General features: G+C 39.2%; 1 protein-coding gene across 1 annotated transcript; it reads left to right on the forward strand.

Annotated features, from left to right (window-relative positions):
- Window positions 1-646: 646 nt before the first annotated feature.
- DNAJA2 (DnaJ heat shock protein family (Hsp40) member A2) lies at window positions 647-14174 on the forward strand. Its single transcript, XM_068527540.1, has 9 exons — window positions 647-850; window positions 2365-2424; window positions 2741-2964; window positions 5213-5293; window positions 5537-5670; window positions 7238-7434; window positions 11395-11539; window positions 11670-11797; window positions 12359-14174. Exons 1-9 carry the CDS (start codon window positions 773-775, stop codon window positions 12548-12550), a joined length of 1239 nt encoding a protein of 412 aa, XP_068383641.1. The 5' UTR covers window positions 647-772; the 3' UTR covers window positions 12551-14174.
- Window positions 14175-19999: the final 5825 nt, after the last annotated feature.

A 19999-nucleotide genomic window follows, 5' to 3' on the forward strand; every position in this document is an offset into this window, starting at 1 on the left:
ATTCATTTCATTACATGTGGTGATGTGATTATGCCTTAAAAAGTCATCTGTTAGACTTATATATACATAGAGAATTTATAAACTTAATGATTTCCCTTAAAACACTGGAAGCAGGGAGTATGGGCGGAATAGATGAAACAAAGTGGGCAAAACGTAGCTAACCGTTCAGTATAATGTACTACTTTTGGTGAATGTCTGAAAATGCCCTAATATAAAACACACACAGCACACACACACCCAGGTGCTGTTTTTCATCGTAAACCCCGAGGGAACCAGATCCAGAGGGTCCACCGGCGGCAGCTCGGATTCTGAGGACTACCTCCGCGAGCCCGGACCGCCTTTCTCTCCCGCCGGACTCGAAGTTGACCGAGGGGGCGGCTGTGGGCCGCATCGGCCTCTTCATCCTTTCAGCACCCCCATAAACGCCTCTGGAGAGAGCTGGTGTCACGGAGGGTAGCGTGCACACTTAGTTATCCCGGTTTCTACGCTGGACTTCGCCCAGCGGCCCAGAGCCTCAAGGCAGTAGAGCACCTCACCCGCTCCCTCACCGCCCGAGACGCCGCCACCACCGCAGCTGAGCGCTCGAGGCGGGCTCCGCGAAGCAACGTCACGGCGCGCCGTGCGTCGGTTCAAAGTTCGGCTCCGCCTCCGCTTCCCCCTCGCTGTCTCGCTCGGCCTGCGCTGCCGCTGCTGCCGCTACCGCTGCTGTGGGCCGGGATCCGCTCCGCCTGCTCCGCCGCCTTCCTCCCTGAGCGCTGCCCGGCCGGCCGCCATGGCGAACGTGGCCGACACGAAGCTGTACGACATCCTGGGCGTCCCGCCCGGCGCCAGCGAGAACGAGCTGAAGAAGGTATTGGGGAGCGGGCCGCCCGGGCAGGGTGTGAGGGGCGCGGGCCTGCGCGGCTGGGACTGCCAGGCCGCGCTGCGGGGCGGCCCGCTAGCCGGCGGCGGCGGGCCCAGGCTGGGGGCCGGCGGCGAGACCGGCCCGCCGCGGGCCGCGCACTCCAGCCTCGGCTGACCTTGGGCCGCCGGCCCCGCCCGCCCGCCTACAGATGCAGCAAATAAAACCCACCCCTGCGCAAAAACGAAAACGCTTCCTTCCTCCCTCCCCCGGCGGGCGCCGGAGGCCGGGCGCTCCCGGGAGGCAGCTGCCTGCCCGGCCCTCCCCGCGCCGAGGTCACCACCCTGGAAAAACAGGTTGGACCGAGACGCCCAGCGCATCCCGGCCCCGGGAGAGGAGTTGAGCGCGCCGCGGACGTCGGCGCCCGAGCCGCGTCGGGGCTGGTCTGGGGCCTGGCGGAGGGTCGAGGCCGCCCCCGCCGGGTGCCTGCGGGAACTTAGGGATGTTTCCTGGGAGCCGCGGCCGCGGAGCTTCTCCCCTTCTTCCTCCCTCGCCCATTGACCCGGAGGTGGCGTGGGTCTGTGTCTGGGTGCATTGTTCTGTGGGCAGGTAACCCAAATGTTATGTACTCGTTTCAGGAAAAAGCTGTGGGTCCCAGCCAAACACCTGAGTGTACACTGACTAAAAATAAATAGGCCTCATTATCGCTGTTTGCATTGCTGCGAATCTTTCATCTCAGGATTTCAAAGCATTTGAGGCATTTGATTAAGCCCCACAGCATCTTCACGAGCCTTAGAGTATCCGGATTTGTAAGCTTAGGAAAATGAGAATGCTCCTTAGGCAGTGGGACGGGTGCAATTGAGAATAAAAGCACTTCCTGTTACCTTACCGGAAATGCTATTCTGTGTTACATAATTCAGGTGTCTGTGAATGAACGCTTAAGTGCTTTATATCTCAGCCACCCTAATGTATGCAGCTTCACTAAGACCGAGGTCACTCCAATTAAGACCCCAATCAATCCACCGTATGAAAATAAACCATGACCTAGGAGCTTGTCTTCGCTTTTTCCTGATGCTACAATTAGAGGAGCCATCGTGAGCCCGGATTCTTACCTTAGTTTAATTTTAATAATAGTGGTTTTGCAGGCTGTAGAGCTTAACAGTCATTTCTCTTTAGAGTTTATTGGAGTCGTCTTGGTCTGCTTACGGGCCATCAAAGACATTTGACAGTAGTGAAAATAGGGGATTTTTCAGTATTTTGTTTCTCTCTGTGGCTTTGTTTTATTGTTTGTATCTGGCTTTAGTATAACCTATTTTCAAGTATAACTACTGTCTGCTTTGTTATTAGTGAGTAAACAGTATTAAGATGGAATATGCCCAACAATGCCAATGAATAAAGGATATTTTGGGAGGTTATGATTTTAGAACATTGCTTTTCAGAAAATTGGATGTTAAGTTAGTACTCACAAATCTTTAAACTGGTCTTTACATATAACCTTTTTTTTAAAAACTCTTTTATTGAAGGCATACAGAAAGTTAGCCAAGGAATACCATCCTGATAAGAATCCAAATGCTGGTGACAAAGTAAGTTATTTGAGACTTTTTTCCCCTGAGATTTCTGTTTTAAACTTAAATCGCCCTTCTTGGGAAAAAAAGGGAATGTTGTAAGAAAAGTCCATTTATGCCCATAGTGCCAAATTTTTATGTTAAGAGTATTTCGGTTTTATAATGGGAATACTATCATTCTGGGCAGTGGTAGGTGGTAAATAGGACCAGAATCAAACCAAAGGTAACTTGTAACTTTTCTTAGAATTAAATGAATTCTAGATTCCTATAGCTTTTTATTTGTAGTCTTTTATTTGAAAATCCAATTGTTTTCCTTTGTACTTTTTCTTTATAGTTCAAAGAAATAAGTTTTGCGTATGAAGTACTATCAAATCCTGAGAAGCGCGAACTATATGACAGATATGGAGAACAAGGTCTTCGGGAAGGTAGCAGCGGAGGTGGTGGCATGGATGATATTTTCTCTCACATTTTTGGTGGGGGATTATTCGGCTTCATGGGCAATCAGAGCAGAAGTCGAAATGGCAGAAGAAGAGGAGAAGACATGATGCATCCACTCAAGTGAATATCTTTTTTCTTTTTTTAAAAAAATGCTAAATACTTTTTTTCAAGTAGAAGTACTCAGTAAAAGAGAGAAGAGGCATCAAAAAATACTCTGTCCCTCAGAAAAAAAAATCTTCCATTTACCATGCTGTCCTCATTGGGTGACTAAGTTGAATTTAATAACCTGAATGTTGGTATTTTGCTAACCGATCTTAAAGGATGGTTGGTGTTTTTACAGAGTAGGAAGATTGTTTTGGTATATGCTTCTGAGGCTGCTTGTTTTTAAAATTTCAATTATGAAGATTCTTTTCTTTGAAGTATCTAAACCTCCTGAGTTACTTTTTATTTAAAAACTTACAAATTGAGTGACCATCTGGCTAGTTTGTTAACATGTTACAGTAACTCATTACTTGTTCCTCAGTGTGAACTCTCCTAAATTGATTTCCGCGGAGCTTGCTGGCCTCAAGCCTGACATTAACCTGCCAGCATATGAATGGTGTCTGACCTTGATCTTAGACTGTGAACCCAATATGAAAATAACTATTTTACTTTGCAAAATTTGTGAGATCTTTTATCCCGTTAATTTTTCATGGACCGGTAATGGTTATACTAGCAAATGCCAGAGACTGAAGTTCAAGTGTTTATTTGAAATATTTCATAGTATCTAGTATATACATTTGAGTAGATAAGAGGAAGTAAAGTGTAATTTGTTAAAATTTTCCTGTTATTACAACCTTTCATTTTGGGTGGCTTTATAATATTCCATTCCATCATTTATTTTTAATCACTCCCTTTCCTATAGGATGTTACCAGTTTTTTCCTATCATAAATAGTGCTGCTGTGAGTATCTTTATGTACAGCTTTGTCTCTCCTTGGCAGAGATTCCTGGGCAGGCATCAGTGTTCTGAGGCTGATAAATATAACTAAATTGCCTTGTAGAGGATTGTGCCAGTTTAGCCCCACTGGTGGAGAGTGCCAGCTTCACTAGACCATTACCCACATTTTTCCTTCTTTTGCCATGTTTATTGAAATGAAGATTTTTCTGGCCTCTTACACAGTGGTGTTGCATACTAATTGCAGTTTAATATCATTGCAGTAAGGGGAAGAAGACCTACCTGTCATGTAAATGGTTGGTTAAAGGTTCTTAGGAGGAAGTTAAAGTCTGATGGAACCAAGTGCTTTAGTCTAAGGTCTAGATATGCCGTTGTTTGGAAGTGCTGATAGTGTTTTGACCATAAGTGTTTTATTATGCTGTCTAGACTGTATAAAAGATAACAATTTTGAGAAAGTTTGAATGCCACAAAATAGTATAGGTGCTTTGCAAAGCACATTTAACTTCTTTTTTTCCTCTATTTTAAAGTAAACCTTTACTATTAAAGGAGATTTAAAAACACCATGAGAAGGGTAAAACCAAATTAAATGCATTGCTTGCAAATTGTAAATGAATAATATTTTTGAGACTTTTGATGTATATAGATCTTTTTTTTTGATGTTTATTTGGAAATGAATGGTCCTGCAGTTCAGATATGCCGTATGAATAAAGACGAGTTGGGTTTTATCATTTGCGATTTTTAATAGGCTTTTTAGCTTGGCCGTTTTGGGGTCATAGACCCCTTTGAAATTTTTGTAAAAGTTGCTCAAGTTTTGCTTATAATTCACTGCGTTTTTCAGACATCTAAAACTTGTTGTAGGCTCTCTCTTGGAAACCTATCCTTCTCATCTGTCACACTCTAGATAAGGCCAGTTGTTTTTTTTTTAAGACATACGCAATCTAATTGCCTCCCGTAAATTGTAATGTAACTTTGTAGCGTTTCTGAATTGTCCTTGAAGGGGACAGAGCCTTATAGTAGAGCCTGGACTCTGGAGCCAGACTGCCTATGTGATCTTGGGCAAGTTACTTCTCTGTGCCTCAATTTTGTCCTGTAATATATACCTCGTTCAGAGGGTTGGATTAGGTGGAGGTCTTCCTTGAGGCCAGAAGAAGGTGTGATGTTTTGAGTTTGTGCAGTTATCAGCTTTATCAGGAAATGCAGCACAGTAAATTATTGGCCTGATCCTTTAGGTTGTGGCTTTGAGCAATACATATATTGTTTATAGCCATAAACAATTTGAGCTACAAAATAAAATCTCACTCAGTTGATTTATGTAAGGTGTTCTTGAATTCTTTTTTTAAAAGGTTATAGTGGAATTTGCTATATCAGCTATCGTTTATATCTTGAATTTAAGAGAACTTGGCAAAATTTGAACCTAATTCTTTTCTCCCCAGAGTATCTTTAGAAGATTTGTATAATGGCAAGACAACCAAACTACAACTTAGCAAGAATGTACTCTGTAGCGCATGCAGTGGGTAAGTGTGTTTTCTGGTTATGAAATGAATTTCATCCATTCTTTCAGTGGCACATTGAGTCTATATCAGATAAAAATTGTTCGTGACTTCAAACTTGACTACCCAACCCAGAACACTTTCTGATACCTCTGAAAGTCTTTAAATACCAGTCATTGGGCGTTGAAGATGAAGGTGAAAAGCACAATTCCTATTTGTCATGGCCTAGGGGGAAAATTCTAATTTATACTTTTGCTTGCTTTTTAGCCAAGGTGGAAAGTCTGGAGCTGTTCAGAAGTGTAGTGCTTGTCGGGGTCGAGGTGTACGCATCATGATCAGACAGCTGGCTCCAGGAATGGTACAACAGATGCAGTCTGTGTGTTCTGACTGTAATGGAGAAGGTATGCATGCCAGTGTTTCTCTGCTTTTATGTTGGATGGATTGGGAATGCAGAAGTTGGAGAGGCTTACAGTTTTTCTTTTTCAGCGTGTGTTTGTATTCATCTTATTAAAGATACAGAGAGTTCTGAAAGAAAAATGTAAAAATAATATTTCCTTATGCATAGGCCCAGTGAACACAGATAAACAGTAAACTTATGTTGAGTGAAATGTTTAGTCTTTTTTCATTCCAAAAAGATGGGGCAAAGTTTTTTGTCCCTTTATATTTTAAAAAGTTGTATTTGGTAAAAGAGAGAGAGCAAATTGTTTAGTTCTCATCCTGATAAGTAGAGAATTTTACTGTAAGCTTTAGTTAGCTTTTGAGGATAGATTATTGCAATTGAAGCTCTTTTTACAGAAGTAAATATTTTATTTAGGCTTTGTGGGCGAATGTTTTCTGAAACTGCTATTCACTTCTGCCCTTTTAGCACTTTTATAGCCACAGACAATATGTAAACAAGTGGGCATGACAGTCTTCTAGATAAACATTACTTATAGAAACAAAGGCATGCCCGTTTTGTCCTGTGAGCCTTAGTTTGCCAGCCCTTGTTCTAGAGCAGTGCTATCCAAAAGAATTTTTCTGTGATGATGGGAAAGTTCTGTGTATGTGATGTCTAGTATAGTAGCCACTAGCCACTTGTGTATGACTGAGGAACCGAACTTTTAATTTTAATTATTTTTAAATTAAATAGCCACATTGGCTAGTGGTTACCATATTGGTCAGTTCTAGAACATCCTTTTCCAAATTGCTTCTGGAAGAGACAAGATAATTTGGAGAAGCTGCATATCATATTCCCCTCCTGGATCGTCTCAGGGCATTTTACCTTATTAAAGTTGCTAACAATTCCCACTCTCAAGAAATCAGAATTGACTGAAATCTTTTCCCATGTGCCATTACCATTTTAAGGAACTGGTGCTTTGCAGAACATACTTTGCAGAAGCAGTGTTCCTGAAGTCACTTATACATGTCATCTGAGCATTAAAGTGTGCCACTAATCATCCATTAGAAATTGATGGTATTTTTTTTTCACAGTATACTATGTACAGCTTTGGTTTTATTTTATTATAGTACTGATCAAATATTTCAGAAGAATACATATGATTAAAGGATGTTTAAATAAAGGATGTTTAAATCTTTATTTGGGTTGTCTCTCTCCATTGTTAAATTTAAATGAAACTAAGACAAAAAATGAAGAAGCAGTTGTAGAAGTTCAGGCATCTGACCACCCATTTTGTTTGCTTGATCATTAGGCTTTGTTTTAACTTAGGAAGTAGAGTCAAGAGTTAAGAAAATATTGTTTAAGATACTTTATACTCTGGAATAGAGGAGACTAGGTAGCTGGGTCCTTTAAGTAACCTGCAGTAAGATGTGAGTTTTTGTTATTAAGAATGATATTTTAATCAAAAGTTTAGGTAGCAGTTTAAAGACGTTCAGGAAATTTATTTAGTGAATAAAGACATTATCAAGACCTGTCTTACTTGAGTGCGGTATAGTACCCTTGCTGGAAGTTTGAATGACCTCTTTTTCCAGGGGAGGTAATTAATGAAAAGGACCGCTGTAAAAAATGTGAAGGGAAGAAGGTGATTAAAGAAGTCAAGATTCTTGAAGTCCACGTAGACAAAGGCATGAAACATGGACAGAGAATTACATTTACCGGGGAAGCAGACCAGGCCCCAGGAGTGGAACCAGGAGACATTGTTCTTTTGCTACAAGAAAAAGAACATGAGGTAATTTCCTTTTTGTTTGTTTTATTTTTGCCTCAGAAGACCAGAAATGGGTCTTGTATGCAAGATATAGGTTAGATCAGTTTGAGTTTCCTGAAGCAACACTGAACATAGATGAAGTTGTTAAGTCCTTAGGCTGAGTTCATAAGAACTGACTTCTTTAGTAGACCAACAAGACAGGTGCTGTCAGAAGCACTGTAGAAGGAGTTGGTCTTGGTCCCAGCTCTGCCATTGACTGGCAGTATAACCTTAAGTAATCCTGTTGTGTCTGTACCCCGGTTTCCTTATTTATGAAAATAAGGGCATTGGACCAGATAATCTAGGCAGCCTAGTTTTCACTGTGAAACTCCTTGGATGGTTGGTGAGGGTTTCAGTCCTTAGTACTGCTCTGTTGACTTGTTTTACATATTGGGTATCTATGTGAGCTTTCTTGAAAGAAAAGGTTCTGCAGTTTTAAAAACATTTTATTTTTAAATTTCTTTTTTTTTTTTTTGGCCGTGCCGCGCAGCTTGTGGGATCTTAGTTCCCCAGCCAGGGATTGAACCCGGGCCCACGGTAGTGAAAGCGCCGAGTCCTAACCACTGGACTGCCGGGGAACACCCTATTTTTAAATTGCTCATTGACTCTGTATTGTGTCCATTAATGTACATGGCAAAATGTACTGGGCTGATGATGTGGCCTGGTATATGTTATTTTGATTATACCATTGTATCTGTATTTTTAAAATGTGCGATGGAGTATATTTTAAGTTGTTTGTTTGTTTTTTCATTTGGACCATTTTTAAAGTCTTTATTGAATTTGTTACAATATTGCTTCTGTTTTATGTTTTGGTTTCTTTGGCCACGAGGCATGTGGGGTCTTAGCTCCCCGACCAGGGATTGACCCCACAACCCCTGCATTGGAAGGTGAAGTCTTAACCACTGGGCCACCAGGGAAGTCCCCTAAATTCTTGGATATAGAAGCATTTGACAGGATTCTGGCTTTGTACTTGATCACATTGCCATTTTGAGTTCCTTTGGAAGTATTTAGATTACAAGTCAGCTGCCTTTTTTAGTTCACACTAAAATTTTCTCCCATTTGATGGTGATTTCTACAAATAAAGTAAATTTTAAAAATCACTTCAAGAATCCAGTAGAGATTAAAGCCATATTGAGATGCAGATTCTGGGAATTTGATTTGATTCATTCCCTCATTAGATTGTGGCTTGCTCTCCTAGACAAGCTTTCTCAAGGTATACTAGTCAAATTTATTGCCTCAGGAAAGCTGTAAATTGCTATATATCTTGGCCTTTAGTGAATATTGCCAAACCTACCAATGGCAAGGGTCCCTAGATTGCTTTTGTTGTTGTTTTTTTTCAAGGAGTTATTTCTAGAATTCTGCCTTAGAGCGTTATGGGTTAAAATATTCTGTAAATATATTGGGATTTTAAAAAATAGAAATCACTGACCTTGGAGACAAGGGACTTAAGTTCTGGCTCCCATTTACTAGCTTTAGCTTCCCTGGGCTTGGCTTTGCATACTGAAAAAAAAAAATGTCGTCCCTCAGAAAGATAGTATAGAATCAAATGAGATAATGAATAAGCTGCTCTTCTTTCTTGGGGCTGTGAGGAGGAGGCATTTGGAAGTAAATCACCTCCAAAATTATTGGCAGCAGTGGAATTGCGTGGAATTTCCAACAGACAGCAGATGTTACTGGTTGTCCAAAGTAGAAAATAGAAGATGATGAAGGTTAGAATGGAAGTTCATCTAGTAAGAGGTCAAAGATTGTTCCTTCTTGGTTTTATTGTGACCGGTAAAGTAAATTTGAGCCCAGAATGAGATTTAGGCATCTTGTTTCATTTATACCACTGAGAATATTCTTAACCTTCTTAAGAAAAATTGATTAGTTTGACTAGTTCATGAACATACTTGTATTTTTTGGGGGCTTTCTTTTTTAAAAAAAACTCTCAACACTTGTGCTGAAGGAATTGTGAGGCCATGAGATCAGGGTGGGTACTGTAGCTGAAACAGAGTGTAAATCTTCTGATCAAAAAACAATTCAAAAAAAAAAAAAAACAATTCAATTTTGAGAGTGCTATGTATGCATGTGTATCATCTTTCAGTACAGGTGTGTGTGTATTTTGGTAATCTTGCTATCATAGTGCGTTTGTACAGCAAAGAACCACAGTGGTGGGTAAGATCTGGTGATGTTAGTCTCTCCTCTATGCTCTATATTTTTATTTTTCAGAAATTATTACAGCTTTTAAGTGTTTTACTGTCTGGTTCTTGGTAATTTCTCCTCATTAGTCTGGTTTTTCAAAAATTTCCTGGCCATTCTGGCCTGTTTATTCTCTATTTGAATTTTAGCATCAAACTGTCTAATATAACCACCCTTCCTGCTGGTCCCTTCCTCCCCCCAAAAAAACCCCTAATACCGTTTTTTATTGGAATTACTTTAAGTTGAGGTCTCCTATACAAGAACATAGTATCCCTTCATGCTCCCTACTTCTTTTTTTTTTTTTTTTTTTTTTAAATTTATTTATTTGGCCACATTGTGCAGCATGTGGAACTTCCCCAACCAGGGATGGAACCCGTGTCCCCTGCATTGGGAATGTGGAGTGTTAACCACTGGACCACCAGGGAAGTCCACTCTCTGCTTCTAATATAGCTTTAACCAAAGAATATTTGGTTAAAGATAGTTTTTGGAACAGTAATGTAATGATATGTTCAGAAACACTTTCATTTTATGAACTTGGAAAAGCATTGAGAAGTGCTGCATGAAAGAAACCGTATTGAAATTAATTTTTCCACCCATTGTGAGAAACACCTGAGTAAACTCTCATAGGAAATATACGTTCAGTGGTTCTCAAACTTTAGCATACGTTAGAATCCCCTAGAGGGTTTATTAAAACTACAGATTGCAGGTCCTCACCTTCATAGATTCTGATGCAGTGGTTATGGGATGAGGCCCAAGAATGTGCGTTCCTAACCAGTTTCCTGGTGCTGCTGAGGCTGCTGGTCCAGGACCACTGGTCAAGATAATGGTTTGAGATTAACTTTTTTTCGTAGGTAAATTTAGGAGGATAATTTAGGAAAAGAGGATATCTTTCAGATTTCCTCTCCTCTCTGACTGAACCAGCCAGGATTATTCTTTGGAAGAGATAACTATTGTATTGGAAAAAAACTAGGTGACCTTTCACTGCAGTTAATTTTATTTCAACTTAAATTTCAAAAGTTAACTATAGATATTTGTGAATTCTAATAAGCAAACGTAAATTTCAAAAGTTAACTATAGATATTTGTGAATTTTAATAAGCAAATGTTATAAGTTGGGCATGTGTGAAATTGGATGTATTTTCCCCTACACACTGAACGCTCATTTTTTAATGTTTATTGAATAACCTTTGCATTACCTAGTCCATAGGCTTATGGTATAATAATAAGCCAACTTTAGCATTTGTTTTACATTCACCTAAGCAAGTTTTGAATTTTAGGTGAGGTAAAATTTGTTTGTACTTGTATGAAGCATGGGGTTTGAGCCCCTTTACTGGCTGAGCATTACTGGTTGAGCTTTTTTAGTTGAACTTGGGCCTTCCCCTTCCCCTGTTGGGATCACATCTGGAGGAAACACCAAGTGAACCTGTTCTCCAGAATCCCACTGGGCCTTGTACACCTTTTCACTCAGAGACAGTGTTCGGAAATGGTCCATAATTGTAAAATATACCTGGTTCTGTTTTTGAAGCTTCAGTTGTACCTTACTAGCCATTGTTTTCCCAATTCCAGTTCTTTCGTGATAGAAGTTTTTAGCATATTGAGAATAGCTAGGTTTCCTTATATAAATTTAGGAAACCTAGGGATGGTGGCAGTTTGGCTTTTGCAGTAAATGGTAGAACTAAGGTTTTGAAATTGATTCAAGGAACACAGAACAACAGAGTACGCCTCCATAATTTTTTAAAAAGATGTTCCTGGTGTGCTTTATTTGTAGGTGTTCCAGAGAGACGGAAATGATTTGCACATGACATATAAGATAGGACTTGTTGAAGCTCTATGTGGATTTCAGTTCACATTTAAGCACCTTGATGGACGTCAGATTGTGGTGAAATACCCGCCTGGCAAAGTAATTGAGCCAGGTAAATCTTGATTTTTGTCTGATCCAAGATTCTGTGTAATCTTCTACAGTAGGTGACTCAAAAAAATATTATTGAGCACCTTCTTGGGTAAAATTCTTAATACTTTCCCCTTTATTTACTCAAATAATAGGATGTGTCCGTGTAGTTCGAGGTGAAGGAATGCCACAGTATCGTAATCCCTTTGAAAAAGGTGATCTTTACATAAAATTTGATGTGCAGTTTCCTGAAAACAACTGGATCAACCCAGACAAGCTTTCTGTAAGTGTTCTCTAAATTTAGGCAACAGATGACTTAAAGTTTAATAATAGTTGTGTTTCTGTGTCACCTTGCGTTTGTTTTGGGTGCTAAGATTACACAATTTATTAATTTGAGTGATTGATGGGCTGTCCTGGTTGTTTTAAAGTGAGGATACCTGATGTAAAAGTTTACGGGGCCAAGTAGGGAATAGTGAAGGAGTAAAGCAGACTGCGTGTGAGGTGGTGGTGGGAGGATTGGGGCTCCCTGGAGAGCAGATCTCTCACCTGAAGAGGGCAGCCCCCCAGCTTAGCATCTGCTGGTTGTTCATGCAGGAAGGCATGTCTAGTGTGAAATCTTCCAGTGTTTAAACGTTAGCCAACTAATTCTGTTTTTTGTTTTCTAAGCAATAGATGGGTTGCACAAAAGATGTCTGCAGATTTGGTCTGTGGGTCATCCATTTGTGATCTCTGGCTTAAAGTGCAAAGACTGTCAAACATATACCTTGGATTGTATCAAAAGGGAACTTGATAGTGGATGAAGATAATCTTCCAGCTAACCTTATTTTTGTTTATTTTAATGAAGGAATTAGAAGATCTTCTGCCATCTAGACCAGAAGTTCCGAACATTATTGGAGACACAGAGGAGGTAGAGCTTCAAGAGTTTGATAGCACTCGGGGCTCAGGAGGTGGTCAGAGGCGTGAAGCCTATAATGATAGCTCTGATGAAGAAAGCGGTAGCCATCATGGACCAGGAGTGCAGTGTGCCCATCAGTAAACTCTGCAAACAAATTGCACAGGTGGATTTTCTTTCCACACTTGCCTGGTTTGTTTTCAGCGATCCAGCTGGTCAACCCAGATGAACTGATGGACATCTGTTGGTCTATGTGTAACTTTTAAAATTGGTATAGTATCTACAGAGTGTATAATTTAAACTAACCACAAAGCTTTACATCTTCATTTCGACTGTTCTGTAGCAGAATAAAGCACTTGAAAGGAAACAAGACTCCCTTTCACACATGGGTTATAAGTTTCAGTCCTGGTATCTGTGCTTGATTTTTATCAGTTTTGTGTAGATTTTATGTTTCATATTTTAAATTCAAATCCCACATTGTAAAGTTTGTGTACAATTTGTCCTGAAGCTTTGTGTTTGGCTGCACCTGCATAAGCTGCTACAAATAGAATAAAGAATTTCATAGCCTGTATCTATCATTTAGATGCATGGAAAAATGGGCTTTGCACACAATGGGTTTGGAGCTGACTGGGAACAATGGAAAAAACATTAGCTGAGCTGTGGTTGTAAAGTTTGGGGTTTCTCCCCCACCCCTTTTTTTTTTCCTTCCTTTTTTTTTACCATCTTGTGAAAGGTTTCTGAAACTCAATAATAAAAAGCAGTTGGTGTAAATTACTCTTTGTCTCACATTTTTAGAAGGAAGAAATATTTTGAACTGTAAAATCTATCCTTAAACTGGAGAATGTATCCTTAGTTCTGGTTCTTAAACAGCCCTTAAAAACCCATTGGCCTGAAGCTTATGCCTCAGGCACATGCCCATTTTATAGTTTCAAAAGACAAAAGAAAGTTTGATATGTTGGTAGAAACAGGCTTTATTGGCTTCAATTAATGCTTTGTAGAGTCAAGGACATCTGAGTTATGTAACTCCTAAGTTATGATCCTGAGCACTGGGGCCAGGTTAACCTGGCCTGTATTTCCTCACCCCACCCCCTTTTTAAAAAAATAAGGTAACAGCAAATCAATATTAGAACCATGTCTGCATAGAACCTGTTAAAATGCTCTGTTTTCATTAAATGTTAAGTTAAAGATTCTCTTGTCTCCATTAAGTTGAATATTTGAGATTGGGGGGGGAAGCATTGATTACTATTGTTTTATAGAAAAGTAAGACTCTTAGGCTGGTATGAGAAAAATCAGGTAAAACTACTATGAAAAGGATGTTGTATTGCTCTTCTTTCATCTTCTACTACCTTCTTTTCATTCCCAGAGTAGGTATTTTTAGAACACACTTTAATTTTAGGGAAAAGAGACATCATTTATAGATTTTATGTTTGTAAAAGGACAAATGGGAGAAAGCCGAAAACTAAGAAGTTTAAATGTATTATGCCATCCCTGAGCCTAATTGTAGTACTTGTAGTTTACTTCTAGGTCTACTAGAACCTGAATGAAAAAAAAAAAGGTGTCCTGGCATTAATCAAGGCCTTGAGGTTTAAATTATTGCCCTATCCACTCTACCTCCATTGTACAAAAACTATTTTACAACCAGCCTGGGCAAGATGCAACAGCATAATAGTTCTGTATCCAAGGTTACTTCCCCACAACCACTTTAAGTAAGAAATGCAGTGGCAATACAAAGTTTGTAGCCTTTCCAATAAAGGTTTATAAAACATTAGAGTTGTTCAGTGTAGTCTTTCTTTCAATTCTTCTACCCAGGTTTTTGGACTACAGTAGAGAACCATATGGAAGGGGAATAAAACCTTGTTAAGGTCTGTTATTTCACTGACTCTACTGGCTCTACGTTGTAGAGCATCTGTCTAGAGAATAAGCATATATCATCAATACAAAGAACCTTTTATAACAGCCTTATTGAAATATAATTCATATACCATTAAATCTACTTTTTAAGGAAGGTGTGCAGGGAATTCCCTGGCAGTCCAGTGGTTAGGACTTTGCTTCCACTGCTGGGGCCCTGGGTTCTGTCTGTGGTCTGGGAACTAAGATTCTGCAAGCTGCGCAGCCAAAAAAAAGAAAAAAAGGTGTGCCATTCAGTGGTTTTTAGTGTATTCACAGTGTTTTGCAACCATCACCACTGATTCCAGAATATTTTCATCACGCCAGAAAAGAAAAATCCATTAGTATTTACTTGCACTCTCTAGTTTCTAAGTATTTGCCTATTTCAGATGTTTTCTATAAAATGGAATCATAACAGTATGTGGCCGTTTGTGATGTGTTCATTTAGTATGTTTTCAAGGTTCATCCCTGTCGTAACATGTATTGGTATTTCATTTTTATGGCAAAATAATACTCCATTGTATAGAAATACCGTATGTTTGTTTACTCATCCATCAGTTGGGGGACATTTGAGTTTTTTCCATTTGGAGTAATGCTGCTGTGAACATTCATGTACAAATTTGTGTGTGGACATGTTTTAAATTCTTTTGGATAAACCTAGGAGTGGAATTGCTGGGTCACATGGTAACTGTTGAATCTTTTGAAGAACTGCCAAACTTCCAAAAAGGCTGCACCATTTTACAATACAACAATGTATGAGGGTTTCAATTTTTCCATGTAACTGCCAACATTTGCTGTCTTTTAGTATAGCTATCCTAGTGGGTATGAAGTGGTTTTGATTTGCATTTGCCTACGACTAATGATGTTAAGCATCTTTTCATGTACTTACTGGCCATCTGTGTTTTTGGAGAAATGTCTATTTCAGATCCTTTTCCCATGCTTTATTCAATAGATTTTCTTACTTTCTAACCTTTTTCTGTTCTAGGACACCATATTACACTTAGTCATATTTGCATAGGCTCCTCTTGGCTGTAACAGTTCTGATTTTATTTGTTTTTGATTGGTGACCTAGACAATTCTGAGCAATAGTAGTCAGGTATTTTGTAGAATGAACAATGTAATATTAGTATTAACATATGTAAAAGTTGATTCTGATAGTACTAGTTGCGGGAATGTATCAGTATGATGTTTAAAAGAAAAACCTGTTTTCTCTACTCATAACACTTTTGATACTACCTGGAGTTAGACCCCACAGGTTAAGGGCTCAGTCCCACAGGACTGCCTGGTCTTCAGACACCAATCACAAGTCCCAGATTGTCACCTGTACTTTTGACCAACTAGTTATAAATGCAGGGTACCCACAAGCCCCTCCTCGGTTTCAGTAATTTGCTGGAATGGCTCATAGAACTCAGGAACACTTTTCTTACTAGATTACCAGGTTATTATAAGAGATACAACTCAGGAACAGCCAAATGGAATAGGGCGTAATCATTCACCATTGATGATTGAACTCAGTGTCAGCCCCTCTCCCCCTCCCAGAGGTCTAGGGGTGGGACCGAAAGTTCCAACCTTCTTACCGTATGGTTGGTTCCCTCTGGTAAGCAGCCCCCCGTCATTAATATAAACTCAGGAATAGCTGAAAGGGGCCTGTTATAAATTTAAAGACACACCACTAACCCCTATCAGGAAGTTCCATGGGTTTGGGGAGCTCTCTGCCAGGAACCAGGGATGAAAACCAAATTATTTTTCTTATTCTATCACAGTATCACAGTGTTATTGATATTTCAGTGAAACAGCTGCGTATTATAAACTCTGTCAAGGCACGTGTGTAAAAGTTATTTCTAATAGTCTTACTTGCATGAGTGAATCAGTGTGTACTTTGGGAGAAACATGGGAAACCTTGCTCCCACCATCTGCCAACTTTTTGCTTAGTTGTTCAATTCCAGTATACACGTGTGGTAGTATCAGAATTGTTAACCCATACCCACATGGGAAAAAAAAACCTAATCAACTAGAGTACAGTGCTAAGCATAGTTTCTTTTACCTTTAATTTCACAGACTCCATTTCCAAAGTTACTTAGGAAAGTAACCTTTCCCCCCACCCCCTTCCATGAGATTGTTTCATACATTTGTAATATAGTTAAATTGTGTGATTGCATTCTACATTCTATCCCAGGAACCACCCCACCAACACCTCCTAAATGATTTTTTTAAATCTGCATACAGGGAATTCCCTAGTGATCCAGTGGTTAGGACTCCATCCTTTCACTGCTGAGGGCGCAGGTTCAATCCCTGGTTGGGGAAGTAAAATCCCACAAGCTGTGCAGCGTGGCCAAAAATAAATTAAAAAAATCTGCATACATTGAGGGTCACTCTTTGTGTTGTGAAGTTCAAAATGTCTTGACAAATGCATAGTGTCATGTATTTACTAGTATGTCATACACAATAAAAAAACCCCTGGACTTCACCTATTCGACTCGTCTCCCCCTCCTGATTCCGTGGCAAGCACTTATTGTTTTGCCTTTTCCAAAATTTCATATTGAGTCATATAGTATGTAACCTCTTCAGTCTTTCACTTAGCAATATGCACTTAAGATGTGTTCATATCTTGGGGACTTCCCTGGTGGTCCAGTGGTTAAGACCTCACCTTCCAATGCAGGGTGTGCGGGTTCAATCCCTGGTTGGGGAGCTAGGATCCCACATGCCTCATGGCCAAAAAGCCAAAACATAAAAGAGAAGCAATATTGTAACAAAATTTCAATAAAGACGTTAAAAAAAAAAAATAGTCCAAATTAAAAAAAAAATCTTTAAAGACAAAGGATGCGTTCTTGTCTTTTTGTGGCTTGATAGCTCATTTCCTATTATTGCTGAAAAAGATTCCATTGTACGGCTGTACCACAGTGTATCCCTTATCAGATTTATTTATTTATTTGTTTGTTTATTTTTGGCTGTGTCAGGTCTGAGTTGCGGCACGTGGGCTTCTCTCTAGTTGTGGCTCATGGGCTCAGTAGTTGCGGTGCTCAGGCTTAGTTGCCCCTCAGCATGTGGGATCTTAGTTCCCTGACCAGGTGGGATCTTAGTTCCCTGACCAGGGATCGAAGCCACGTGTCCTGCATTGGACGGGGGAGTCTTAACCACTGGACCACCAGGGAAGTCCCACCTTATCAGATATTTGATTTGCAAATATTTTTTACCATTCCGTGGGTTGTCTTCACTTTCTTGATAGTGTCCTTTGAAGCACAAAGTTTTTTAAATTTTCATTAAGTCCAATTTATTTCTTTTGTTACTTATATAAAATTTTTAACCAAAGTGTATAACACTGGAAATGACCTTCAGTGTTCATTGTGGTATAGTAGCTGGTTTTTTACATAACAGCAGTCATCTGGCTCTGGGAGTACGTAGGACATTGTAGACCTTACTTGGTTATTGATAATTTACTTGGGAAGCCTACATGAAGTTACTGTTCAACAGTTACATCAATTAAGTCTTGGGTATTTTGCCCCAAGTACTGATTATACCCCCTCATTTTCTTTTTTTTTCTTTCAGTTTTATTGAAATATAATTGACATACAGCACTGTATAAGTTTAAGGTGTGACAGCATAATGATTTGACTTTCATAATCATGAAATGATGATCACAATAAGTTTAGTGAACATCCATCATCTCATATAGATAACAACAGTAAAGAAATAGAAAAAAATACTTTTTGTGTTTGATGGGAACTCTTAGGATTTGCTCTCTAAACTTTTATATAATATATAGCAGTGTTAATGACATTTATTATGTTGTACATTACATCCCTAGTACTTATAACTGGAAGTGTGTGCCTTTTGACTGTCTTCATCCAATCCCCCCTCCCCACACCTCTACCTCTGGTAACCACAAATCTGATCTCTTTGGCTCTGAGTTTTTGAGCTATAATTGACCTACAACTTTATGTTAGTTCCTGGTACACAACATAGTGATCTGATATTTCCATACATTTCAAAATGATCCCTTGATAAATCTAGTTGTCATGTGTCATTATACAAAGATATTATAATATTATTGACTGTATTCCCCACACTGTACATTTCATACCTGTACTCATTTATTTTGTAACTGAAAGTTCGTTACCTCTTAATCTCCCTCACGTATTTCTCTCATCCCCCCCTTCCCTCGTCCCTTGGCAACCACCTGTATGTTCTCTATATCTATGACTCTGTATCTGTTTAGTTATGTTTGTTCATTTGTTTTGTTTTTTAGATTCCACATGTAAGTGGAATCATACACTGTTTGTCTTTGACTTATTTCACTTAGCATAATATCCTCTAGGTCCACCCATGTTGTCACAAATGACAAGTTTCATTCTTTCTTGTGGCTAATATTCCACTATATATATATATATATATGGGTTGCTTCCATATCTTAGCTATTGTAAATAATGTTACAATGAATGTAGACGTGCATACATCTTTTCAAATTAGTGTTTTCGTTTTCTTCGGGAAAATGAATTGCTGGATCATACGTATGGTAGTTACAGTTTTTTATTTTTTTGAGAACTCTTCATACTGTTTTCCACAGTGGCTGCTACACCCACTCATTTTCTTGCTTTTCCTTGCTAACCCATTTACTTATGCCACACTTAGTAAGTTAGATCCATAAACCTAGTCTTCCTTTTCTGGCTTACTAGCTTGGAAGTTTTTATAGTATTTCATTAAGTAAACACATTTTATATTAATATAAATAGCTGGAGTTTGATTACAAAGGGATGCATGTAATCTAATAATGAAGACTCCTGGGAATTCCCTGGCAGTCCAGTGGTTAGGACTCAGTGCTTTCACTGCCAGGGCCCCGGTTGGATCCCTTGTCAGGGAACTAACATCCCGCAAGCCGAGTGGCTCAGCCAAAATAATAATACTACTAATAAAGACTCCCAGAGTCTTGTGATTAAGTCATCTCCAGTTGCATGGGATTTGATAAAATTCTGAAGCCCACATAATCTGGCACAGACTTCTAGAGAATATTGTTAGTATGATTCTTGTTTTTAATTTCTGAAAGTTCAGTTAAATCTCTAGTCAAAGTGGGCCAAATGAGTCAAGCTAAAGATGCTAGAAGACCTGACTTCTCAGCTATAGGAAGAAAAGGGCCTGAGAAATCTCTTTAGCAGGGATAGGTTGAGAACTTTCAATCAGTGGTGTACTTTAATAGCCTATGTGTGAACAGCTAATCCCCTCTTGTGAGCCACAAATTATTTTTTCTGTTAGGAATGCAGTACATAGCCATTACAAAATCAAACATTACAGACCTGTGTACTTGGAAATATGAGTAATCCACTGCCCCCATCAAATCCCATGCTCATGAGACTATCAATACAAATAGATTGGTCTTTATTCTTCAAGATTTTTTTTAATGCATATAGAACCAAATCTCCCATCTTTAGTCCTTCTCCCACCACTTTTACCGATTTCTTGTGTGTGTAAAAATGGGATACAACTTACTTTATAACTTTTCTTTGGTCTTATTATTCCTTTGCCATATTTGCATACTAATACATAAAGATCTATGTCTTCTTTTTAGTGATCTCAAAGTTCTGTTGTTTGAATGAACCATTATTCATTCTTCTATTGATAGATATTGGGATCGTTTCCAATTATTTCTTATTACAAACAATGATATGCATAATATCTTCATAAATATGTCTGTGCATTTGTACACAATGCACA

Source organism: Eschrichtius robustus, chromosome 19 (genome assembly GCF_028021215.1).
Source record: "Eschrichtius robustus isolate mEscRob2 chromosome 19, mEscRob2.pri, whole genome shotgun sequence".
Lineage (NCBI taxonomy): Eukaryota > Metazoa > Chordata > Mammalia > Artiodactyla > Eschrichtiidae > Eschrichtius > Eschrichtius robustus.